The sequence below is a fragment of the Dinoponera quadriceps genome, unplaced genomic scaffold (assembly GCF_001313825.1).
Source record: "Dinoponera quadriceps isolate SergipeBrazil2010 unplaced genomic scaffold, ASM131382v1 scaffold3579, whole genome shotgun sequence".
NCBI lineage: Eukaryota > Metazoa > Arthropoda > Insecta > Hymenoptera > Formicidae > Dinoponera > Dinoponera quadriceps.
Genome location: NW_014557637.1, coordinates 1,050,497 through 1,061,925, shown reverse-complemented (window position 1 = coordinate 1,061,925; position 11,429 = coordinate 1,050,497). Strand labels below are relative to the sequence as shown.

Genomic DNA, 11,429 nt, shown 5'->3' with positions numbered 1-11,429 from the left:
ATAAATGCAGACAAACTCGGACGCATATTTGTACGGTTTCGTGCATTTTTATTTCACGGTAAATTGATTATTTACGCGACTATTATTTATACGTGCTTGCCTCTATATAGTATAAAATATGTGTATATGCGTAAAGGTGCACACGTGATGACGTCAAGAACGACAACGACGCGGCGGTAAAGTTAATAGCACAGCAAAATAAGACGTTGCGGCGAATTTTATACAAATAAAAAAAACATCTCCAGACATGTCCAGAGTCGGTGCAAAACTTGTTTGCCCGTGTGAATTTGAGAGAACTAATAAAAGATCTATGGAAAAGATGACTGTAAATTATTCCGCGTATACATATCGTCATCACGATATATCCTCTGAATATTTTTTCTTTTGGTTCAAGTCCTCATTTAACGACATCTCCTATTCCGAGCAATTCGCAAAAAATCTGCGTAACTTCTTACGACGGGTCGCACCTACACGAAATCCCCATCGCGAGACTCAGCAGAGATCTCGTGTGAATAAGCCGATCTCCCGAACTACTAATTGTCTTCCAATCTGCGAAGAGGGATATCCCAGGATGGAAAAAGTGTGAAACGCTTCGTCGAAACGAGCGGACCTTGATGACCGAGTCCGCGCGGTCGCGTCCGTGACGGCGGAACTATTGTCGTTCGCACAGAATCTGACTCTCTGGATCCGGGAAGTCGCCCGACGTTGAAAATGCATTAAGACTGTTAGTACGGATACGTCCTGCTTCCAAAATACAAGGTTCCGCGGTATCCTGGACGAGATTACGTTTCGCGCCGGGTTTTACGCAAGAGAATAACCGTGGGGGATCCTGAACGGAAATGCCGACGAGCGCGACGAGAGGCAGAGAGCGAGAGTGGGGGCGAGCGAGAAAGAGATGGTCAATTATTATCCGACGTAAAATTCACGCGTATATAAGATGTTGTCCCGTCGGAGAGCTTCAGTCGCTTTTGACTCTCCGACCATCGAGACATCGGTGGGGCAGGCAAAACAAAAAGGTCAGCCAGTGTGTGACGGAGGAATCGGTTTATCGTAACAAGTGAAAGCACCATGAGATTGTTGGAGTGTTTGGTGCCGGTGGTGGTGCTGCTGTTAATTAGGGACTCCAGCGCGAGACCCGGTGAGTTTTCGGGACCGGGTGATTTCCCCGTTTCCTATTGTCCCGCGACAATTCGAGTGCCCGTCAGATTTAGTTAGATTGTCAAGTTTGCTCGCTGATATTTGTACACAGTGACGACACGACAGCCGGCTCGAACTGTGTAAATATGCGATATTGATACAGTTTTTCCACATGTGGGATTTTCACGATCCGGCAATCGTCGTAATTCAAACGTTTGATTAATTATTATTTAAGGGAAGAAAATAAATTAATATTTCTCACGATCTTGATTGAATTTACAGTATTTACTTTTCAATTTACCAAATTTTTTTATTTTAGTATTTATAACAAAAAAAAGTTAGATTCAAGTAAATAAGTATTCCAGTACTTCTTAGTAAATTTTTACTTGGATCACGTAAGTATTAGTTGATCCAAGTAAAATTTAGCACTTTTAAAATTAGCATTTTCTTTCTATGTACACAAGCTTGAAGAAATATCGATCGTTCTCTAACGTAATTAATTACCAAATAAACACGTAATTAATATTCTCCAAGTATTATTCGCGATTTTGGACATACCGACGTAGTCGGAGAATGAGAACTGAAATGTTTACAAACCTCAAGCTCGCATGATACCTAAAGAAACACAGACAGAATCTTCTTCGACATGCGGTTTTAACCGAAATCAGAATTTTAATTTGATCACGACAATATGGACGAAAAAATGAAAGTTGCGGAACACGCGGAATATATTTGAGATAAACGTTACTGCTGGATATTTGGAGATTTTGATCGGCATTTTGTGTGAAGGTCTGTTAGGCAATTTAGCTGCCGGCGGTATCGGTCTGCTGGACCAGGGTTTCGGACTCTTGAAATCCAAGGCGGACAGCTATGCCACTAGCAACGCTCAGTCCTTAGGCGGAGGTTTGCAGCTCGGCCCTCTCAGTTTCGCCGGCGGTTTATCTTCAGCGTCGGCTCAGTCGTCGGCGTCGGCGAACGCCGTCGGCAGCGGTTCGGCTTCGGCCTCGGCGAAAGCGGACGCTCAAGCTCACGGTGGATACGGCGGATACGGCGGCGCCAACGCGAACGCACAAGCATCCGCGAACGCTAACGCACAAGGTACGCGCGGAAGGAGAATTCAATCGATACGCTATTAGTAACGTCTTAATGACGTCTCTAACATCATTAGAACCGTCATTAGACGTTCACTTTGCCACTTGCCGTTGATACATTGAAATTTCCTCGGCTGCACTTGTTTTTCTCGGCGGTATTCTCTCATTACGCTCGTTCATACATTGAAAAGTTCACTCTTTCGAGCAAGAATCGTTGGAACGTTAACAAGTCGCATGCTTTCAACGTAGGTTCCACGGGTTATTATCCCGGCGGTCCTCATCACGGTAATGGCATGTACAACGGTTATCGGCCAGGTTACGGGGGCTCCCAGTCCGGCGCAAACGCAAACGCCAACGCGAACGCTAATGCCGCCGGCAACGTCCAAGTCATTCCTATTGATTCTTCTTATTATCCTCAACCTTATCCCCACCGGGCGCAGGGCGCCGGCAACGCCAACGCCAATGCTCAAGCGAACGCAAACGCGGCTGCGAACGGTAACGCGATCCCCGTCCGTTACCCTGGTGCCACCTATCCCGGGAGAGGGACTGGTCAAATAGAGGTAATTCCCATCACGATCCAACAATCCAAACCGATGCCACCCGTGTACCAGCGGCCTCAAATCCAACCGATTCCCCAAGGTCCAGGTGACGTGATAATTGTGGTCGAAGAACCCGCGAAGACAAGCCCTCATCGTTATCACCATCGCCGACCGCATTATTACGGTAAACCGAAGCAAGAGCCGGTCGGGATCGTCGTCATCGAGGAACCGTCTGGTCCAGGTGATACTTCACGTTCGATCCAGCCACGATTGTTGTCATTAGTGTATCGTGTGCACGAGCGGATCGGATTCTAAGTCCAGATCTACGACAGATGTAACAAGCTTTTAGCTTTTTATTCTGAGGGTTTGCGTCCATGATGCTAATCAGTGCTTGATCTGAGTTGTTGGCCGGACATAAAATTTACCGGAAATTACTGCAGAATTCCTAACATCTGCAGTATTTTCTAGGATTATATCCTTATATATCTCAGACCTTCTTATGTCCTGCCAAAAAATTCGGATTGTGATCCAGCATCGTGGATAGAAAACCTAAGCAATAAAATGTAACGTAATTTCTAACAAAAGAAGCTTCCCGTGCTGCCAAAAATTGTAGTAACATTTAAATCTTAGGAATTACGACCGTCCGATAGCGTTGAGAACGCTTTCTGCTATAGATTACGTTACGATTTAGTGCTTAGAACAAAGAGACTAAAGGCTTACAACACTTATTGTAGATCCGGATTAATCAAGTTGCACTCTAATCGGTGGCGGTAAACCCGACAAGAAGTCCGCGAATTTACAGATATTCGTGTTATCATCTCGGAGACGTCTTGGACAAACGTGAAATATTTTGACGGCGGTATAATTGCGTCTAATTGACTGCCCAGCACTTTTCGTGTATATCTGTTGCGTGTATATCTCCCCACGTGTCTTAACACGAGCACGCGTGATATTTATCAAGTGATAATTGGAACGATACTGATTTATGGACCGCGGTATTTCGAGATTTGCTCGAGATGATACTTCTTTCTCCCTTCCGTGTGATTAATGCGTATAACGCACGAATTTCTCTGTATGCCATCTCTAATTCCGATGTTTTCGTGGCATCTCGCACACATCTCGGACTGTGATCCCAATTCAAAGATACGTAAACTGGAGAATATCTCCGCTTCTCAATGTACGAACAGGAGAGAAAATGCTTTCGAGGAAAGCCAGTGTAGCGAGAAAACTTCAATGTATCAGCGGCCCAGATAGCAAAGTGACGTCTAATGACGTTTTAAGGACATCTTATTGACATTATTAAAACGTTATTTGACGTGTTTTGCTATTCGGCGGGAATATATAATGAGACCGCTGTCGAAAAGAAAAATTATTATAATACACGTGTTTGCACTCCGGTCGATTCGAGACTCGAGTACGCCGCTTCGCGTTGTGTTTCCTAATTAGCACTCTTCTCCTGGCATATCATTCCCGTAGCCAACGGCAAGCGAAAGACGAGAACAGCGAATAACGCACCTATTTCTCCTGCTTACCTCATCGTAACTGAATGGAAGAGGCACGGAAAACGAAGAATCGGACGTTATGCGTTTCAGTTAAGACTGAGAGCATCAACTCTGCGTCTCTCGTACACATGTTCTAATGCACTGCCTTTAACGTATTATATGTATCCGCATGTTTCTATGTTCCATCATTTGTAGTATAATTAGTAATAGCAAAAACATTCCCGTTGACTGGGGATTAGGTGAAAACTCGATTGCAGGCACAGATTTTCGTGCAAGATTTTTTACTCACTCGCGCTCTCATGTTTCCGCTATTATGGTTTAAATTTAATCGACGATTAACTCAGTGGAATTGACAAATCACATTGGTCGGTTCAGCTAATCTAAGTTCAACAAATGGTCAATGCGATTGGTCAATCCCGTGAGTTAGTCGTCGATTAGATTTAAACTACGATGTTAGAAACAGCCATCAGTTGCCTTAACCAAGTTTTAATGCGGCTGAGTGTTGTCAGCCGTGCAAATAGATATTTCTTATCGCCGAGTTTTCATACGGTCCCTACACTCGGAGAAAAATATAGTAACACAGATGACAAAACTATACGAGGTGACGACTGTGCAACTATACATTATAAAAAATTATTCCCCTGAGGAACAAAGAAGTTTCCCTTAATATTTTTCTAACATAGTGCTGCTTATTTCAAATAATTTATTGCTCGTGGCAACAATTGTCTAGATGAAACTACAAAAGAAATGCGTTATTTGACGTAAAGATATTCATCGCTTGAGAAATCAAATGATCCTGTTTGCTGAATCAAACATTCGTCCGCTTGCTCCAAAAAAAATTCGACAAATTCCAAAAGACAAATTCGGAGAAATTTTATCGAACCCAAAGAAATTTCTCCCTCCGTATGTATATATTTTTCTCCGAGTATATTCAGTTGTGGGAACTGAGTTTTTCTTCCGTGTATAGTATCGATCACACGAGTCTGATAATGAAGGAAAACTGACGATTGACATTTTTCACAGCCGGCAGCTTTGGAAACTATCCGGTGCAAGGATTCTACCCGGGCGGCGGTCTCGGCGTCGGGCACGCCGGCGTCGGTCACGATCATGATCACGATCACCATCACGGTCACGGCCACGGCCACGGCCACGGAATTCGTGGCGGCAACCCCTTCTTACCCGGTGGCGCAGGCTCAAACGCCAACGCCAACGCTAACGCCAACGCTAATGCTCAAGGAGGCGTAGGAGGATTTCCGCAGGGTGGCGGTTACCCAGCGGGCCCCTCAGTCCTGATCACCCCAACCGGGAGCGGAAACCCTTTTCTGAACGGCGTCGGGCAGTCCGGCGCCAACGCGAACGCCGGAGCTGCGGCCAACGCCAACGCTAACGCCGGCGGGCAAGGATCGGTGGGCGCGCACAATCCGTTCCTCGAGGACGGGTCTGTCCACGTGGGAACACCGGGAGTCAACATCCACAATTTCGGCGACAAGCCGGCGATTGAGATCCACAATTTCGGTGACAAGCCCAAGGAGATCCCCACCAGCTACCCGGGACAATATCCGAGTTCTTACCCGGGCGGATCCGCAGGATCTGGTGCGAACGCTGACGCTGGAGCCGGCGCTGTTGGAGGTGAATACGGCGGACCGATCAAGCAGGGTCCCGTTTTCGGCGACGGAGGGGCCGTGGTCGGCAGCGGCGGTTACGGAGTTCCCTCCGGCGGAATTTCCGGCCCGAGCTACGGAGGCGGACACGGCGGTGGTTCGGCCGGCGCGAACGCCGGGGCGATCGCCGGCGCGAACGCGGGAGCCGGTGCCGGCGGAATCGGCGGTCACGGGGGAATCGGCGAAGGCTCGTACGGCGACGGTCAGACCATCGGAGGATACGGAAACAACGGTGGAGGAGGAAGTAGCTTCGGTGGAGGCGCGACAAATGCCGGCGCGAACGCGGGGGCCGCCGGAAGTGGCGGTGTTTACGGAGGATCCGGCGGTCAGGGAGGTCACGCAGGATTCGGTGACGGTAGCGGTTCCTTCGTCGGTCACGGAATCAACGGACAAGGAGGCTCCCCCGGAGTGAGCTCCGGACACGGCGGTGCGGGCGCGAACGCCAACGCCGACGCCATCGCTAACGCCAACGCCGGCGGTACCGGCGGGAGTCTCGGTGGATTCGGGGGCGGCTTTAAAGGCGTCGGACACGGCGGTCACGGCGGATACGGCGGAGGTATATTCGTGTATTACACGTAAATCTTTGTTCTCGCTTTATGTGGCCATTGGATTCACCCGCAAATCCGCTCGTTCGAATTAACATTCCGTCCTTCGCAGAAAACAGATCGGCATCGACTCGAGACTCGTGTTCTCGTATTGTAAAGAAAAATTCGACATAGTTTCATGAGAAATAGCATATTCTTGTTATCCAAGAACGATTTCTACGAAGAGGAAAAAATATTGGATAGAGAAAAAGATTTCTGTAGACATTTTGATTTCTTTATGTCAGATAACGTATTTCTTTTCGTACGTATTTTCACACAAACATTACAATGGTTGTCACAAACAACAAATTATGTGAAAAAAGTAACACTAAAACTTTTCGAACTGATATAATTCTTAGTTCGGAAATATCGTTGCTTTCATCCAATATTTTTTCCCTCGATTCATGATAATTATCCATGAGTAACGAGAATATGATATTTTTGCTGAAATTGTATAGAATTTTTGTTTATTAAAGTTTTATTTTCGTATAAGATTATATATACTTGCTTAAATATGAGATTACGAGTCTCGAATTAATACCATACGGATACAATCTTGTATCCGTGTAATCGTGTAATCATGCGATTTGGAGCATAACCTAAGCCCACATAATCGTCCTTTCGTCGAGACCAGCGCGACTGACTTCTTCAGACGCGGTCAGACAACCTGGTGCAGAGCACGACACTTTGAGATCCGCATCGACGTGTTACTTCTTCCTGCCTACCGTGCAACTAACGCACTAAATTAACGCGTACGTGTTGACCAGCACAATTCATCTCCTCAATCAATCAATCGATCAATCAATCGCCTAGCCGCCATTCTTACGCAACACTCGGCGACGCTCGTCTCCGTCACGTAACATCTAATTATATGTAAATATTCGCGCGCCAATCGACCATCGGAAACAAACGACGCGCTTTTCCTTGTAATCTCCGGCGCGCCGTTTATCCTGCACAACCCCGCACCGGAGGTGGATGTCATCCTACACCACATCGCCATTTAACTCACCGAATTCGCCTGGCTGAACGACTCAACGCCACCGTGTCCATTTCCTCCACCTCAAGTCGTATGATCACGAGAATCGGATGATCCTTGAGCCATGCATAATCGAACGAGAAAGGACAATGGAAGCACTCTGCCAGCGAGGATTCGATCGGAAGCACGTTCATTTCACACGTGGGCTACGCTTTCATGTGCCTTTGTCCCGATACTCATCGTAATCGAGCTGTTCGTGTTCACTTTCACAGACCTGAGCGCCGGCACCGAGGCGACAGTGGCGTCCATGGCGGAAAATATCGCATCCGGACTGATCGTAATTAAATGAATTCCATATTCTTCCTGCCGCAGGCTCAAACGCCAACGCCCAAGCGTCCTCGTCGTCGAATGCGGTCGCGTCCGGAGGTGGCGGTGGCTCGACCAAAGCCGATGCCTCGTCTAACGCGTACACCAACGGCGGTTCGGCATCGGCGAGCAGCTCCAGCAAGGCGTCTGCTTACACCAACGGGTCGGGATCAGCAAGCGCGAACGCGGATGCGCAAGCGTCGGCGGGATTGGGATCGAAGAGCTCGGCGTCGAGCCACGCGTCAGCCAATGTCGACACCAGGGACATGTTGATCTTCAGCTAATCGAGACAATCATTGTGATACCGAAGCGGATCGCTGAGCTTCCTCAAGAGGATCCTCCGTCCGGCCGCCACGAACCGCACATAATACTCCGCTTTTCGTCTTTCGGTGTTCCGTAAAAGCGAGTACAGTTGTTGGTATGAGTACGACGCGGATGTCGATCGTGTGACTTTTACCCTAGGGTGGAAAAGTGAAGATTTAAAGAATGTTTTCGAGATGGAAACTTTACTCTTTTCACGAGTTCACGCCAGAGGAGAGACCTCCTGAGCGTCGGTCATGAATCTTCTTCTCTGGCGAACTCGTGAAAGGTGGACATTTTCTAATTCGGAAAAATTTGGAAATTTTCACTTTTTCCTGAGACGGAAACGTGAAAACTGAACATTCCAAATGTGCACTTATGTCGAGCCTGGCATTTCATAATTTTTCGTGCTCGACCAAGATTAAAATACTTAAGAGGAACGCTTTTCATTGGATGTAAGCGGGAAATATAAAATGTGCAGACGAAATCTTCTTCGATTGAACTCTCTGGGTGGACCACTCTTATGCTCATCCGTTTTACGACGATCGGTATGATTTTAATATACGTGAATTTGTACATTTTTTCTAAGCCGGTAACATAGTGCAGTATTTAGAACAGCACTTTTAAGACGCCTTAATTTAATACTTCTTTCTCTCTCCCTCTCTCTCTATATATATATATAATGTGTATTTATAAGCGTATTTTTAACTTATACTATTGCGTGTGCTTTCGATGCGACATCGGAAGTGTGCAGATCGCCTTTCGTGAACTCTATAGATCTGTGATTCGCGCGAAACTCGTCAATGTTAGCGTTAATATATAATATATAATAATAGTAATAAAAATAATGTGCAAACTACATCACATATGCAAATCTGATCGATCGAACTCAAGTTCCGATCCGAGGAGCTGCTGCGACTTGCCTTATTGTCTAAAGTTGCCGTCTGCCAATGTTGCGCTCTCGTGCAATGCGTTAGAATGAAAGAGAATTTCGCACCGACCGCTGCTTCAGATCTCGAGGAATAAATGCGATCTCCGTCCTGCCACTTGTAAGGATAATTCCTGAGGAACGCCAGGAGCGCCGAGTATTCCTGCATCTTCGTATTTGCAACCTAGCGAAATTGGAGGGGCGCGACGATTAACGTCGGTGATATCTTCTTCTTCTCTCTCTTTCCCACCCCTTTCCTTTGTTTCTATTCTCACGACATCGGGCGTCTTTCGAAAACAACAGGGATAAAAACTCGTCGAACTTGTTTCGCGAGTGCGCGAACGAGAAAAACGGAAGAGAGAATCGCGAAGAGACGCGCAGAGAAAAATGAGGAAGACCGATAGAGAGAGAGAGAGAGAGAGATATGCACTGTAGGAGGATCGATCGATCAATCCGTTTATTCGTTCGCCACGTATGTGGGATCCCGCAAATTCTTCGCGCTAATCTCGCGATTAATGCGTAATTGCCGATAATTGTTTTTTATGCCGCGCATATAATTTATTCAGCGGCTTCGCGGAATTATCGTCGATTATCACGCGTTATCGCGCAAAAATATGCGCGTGCACATAACGAACTCGACGTATTTTCCCCTGTGTGTTTCGCATTTTATGTACTCTTATGTAATATATTATTGCGCGACGTGTGTATGAGAATGCGCATGTGTAAAAGTTTAATAAAGTTTGTGATTTCCGTTTCGATAGAATCGCATCAGCGTTCTAACGAGCTGCCCTGTCTTCGTCTTATTTCTCATTTAAATCTCATTTCAATTTTACCTAGAGCTATCATCGCATTATGGATCCCGAGAAATTTGACGTAATTTATTAGAGACTTTGCTGTGATCGCGGCAAGTCAATTTCTACGCACTATGAATTTATATTAAATATTGTCTGTCTATAACTGGCGATACGTAACGATCGCGAAATATGTTAATATAATTTTCAATCGAAAGTAATAGAAACGGGACGATGAAAAATCAACGCGGAGCAAAACACGTAATGAATCGTGCATGCAACATTTATCATGTTTATCACGACTTGATATATTACGCACAATGCGTAATAAATTTTGTCTAACGCCATCAGTCTGTCTTCTTTACATTCGATCAGATTTATGACAATGATTTATTGCTAAAGTTAATTTTATTGCTAAAGTTAGTTTAATTTTAAAGGTAATTTTCATGGAATACGATTTACAAATATCCAGAAGGCAAAATTTCGCCTGACATGTTTAATTGTAATGAGATAACAGATAAGAAATATAATTTCATTTCATTCGAGCGTTTTAGATATATATTAACTGCGGAGATCGTGTTTCTTTGACATGTGTGTGCGACGAACATATTGCTCCTAACGAATGAATGGAAAGGTAAACGACCTCGAAGCCAAAGCGCCTATTGTGCAATTCGACAAAAGCCGAGAGTCTCTTCTTCCGCCTTTTTTTATTATAAAAATTGGGCGTCGAGAATTTGAGTCGCGTATATAAATAAATCAAGGTCTTGTAATACATTTCCCACATCTTGCAACATATTTCCCACGTATCTTTCCTTATCGCTGATGAATAATTAAAAATGCGAGAGTGAGCTGCTCACCTTTAGCGGGATAAAATTTATGTAAATGAATAATCTTGCAGCATTCAGATTCTCTGCAACCAATGTTTAGAGATATCTTCATTCTTAAGCGATTTTTAAATACCACTCGCGCGCACCTCGGATCATCATGGAAACAGGTAATAATAACTATTATCATATTTCCCGATTACCGCCGAGTAAACCTCTCCGAGCCATTTCATACGTCTCAACTCGCGAGTATTATTACACGTAGTTGTGAAGTTCTGTCATTTTCTTTCGCCATTTAACATTTTTCAGACTTCCATAACTGATTTGCACAATTAGGAATTTACATTCTTCTCACGCTGGTTAAAAATCTTGTGATAAAAATATATATATATAATGTTATTAACGTTATATTACACTAATATTGTGTGTACATGGGACGAAAAGAGAGTCTATTTCAATTTTCAGATTATTTCCTTCTTCCAAGAAGACTGAGAAGAATATTCTGCGGAGGATCAGTTTCTTGTGCAAGCACACGTTGCTTTGGGACGTATGTTCGGAATCACATTGAGGTCCATTAACGTCAGGACCCGCGTGTATGCATACTCATATTTATCTCCGGTCTACTTCCGGTCGTCCCTGAAACGGAAGGTCGTCCACTCTCGGAGGACTATCCTAGCACTCTCGGTTACTGACGTTACGACATTACGGTACCCTCCTTGAATTTCGACGG

At 45.3% G+C, this 11,429-nt stretch overlaps 1 protein-coding gene across 2 annotated transcripts; it reads left to right on the top strand.

Annotated features, from left to right (window-relative positions):
* Positions 1–962: 962 nt before the first annotated feature.
* Positions 963–9,847, top strand: LOC106749338 (glycine-rich cell wall structural protein 1.8-like). Of its 2 annotated transcripts, XM_014628704.1 has the most exons (5): positions 963–1,138; positions 1,927–2,235; positions 2,478–3,008; positions 5,293–6,486; positions 7,863–9,847. In XM_014628704.1, exons 1-5 carry the CDS (start codon positions 1,069–1,071, stop codon positions 8,138–8,140), a joined length of 2,382 nt encoding a protein of 793 aa, XP_014484190.1. In that variant the 5' UTR covers positions 963–1,068; the 3' UTR covers positions 8,141–9,847. The 2 variants fall into 2 exon arrangements, with proteins under 2 accessions (XP_014484190.1, XP_014484191.1); XM_014628705.1 differs by lacking the exon at positions 2,478–3,008.
* Positions 9,848–11,429: the final 1,582 nt, after the last annotated feature.

What these genes read in the sequence shown, in the direction of transcription:
- LOC106749338 (XM_014628704.1), top strand. Translation starts at nt 1,069, where the DNA reads ATGAGATTGTTGGAGTGTTTGGTGCCGGTGGTGGTGCTGCTGTTAATT. An exon ending in GGACTCCAGCGCGAGACCCG is followed by an intron (nt 1,139 to 1,926) that starts GTGAGTTTTCGG and finishes TTTTGTGTGAAG; the next exon opens with GTCTGTTAGGCAATTTAGCT. An exon ending in CGCGAACGCTAACGCACAAG is followed by an intron (nt 2,236 to 2,477) that starts GTACGCGCGGAA and finishes CTTTCAACGTAG; the next exon opens with GTTCCACGGGTTATTATCCC.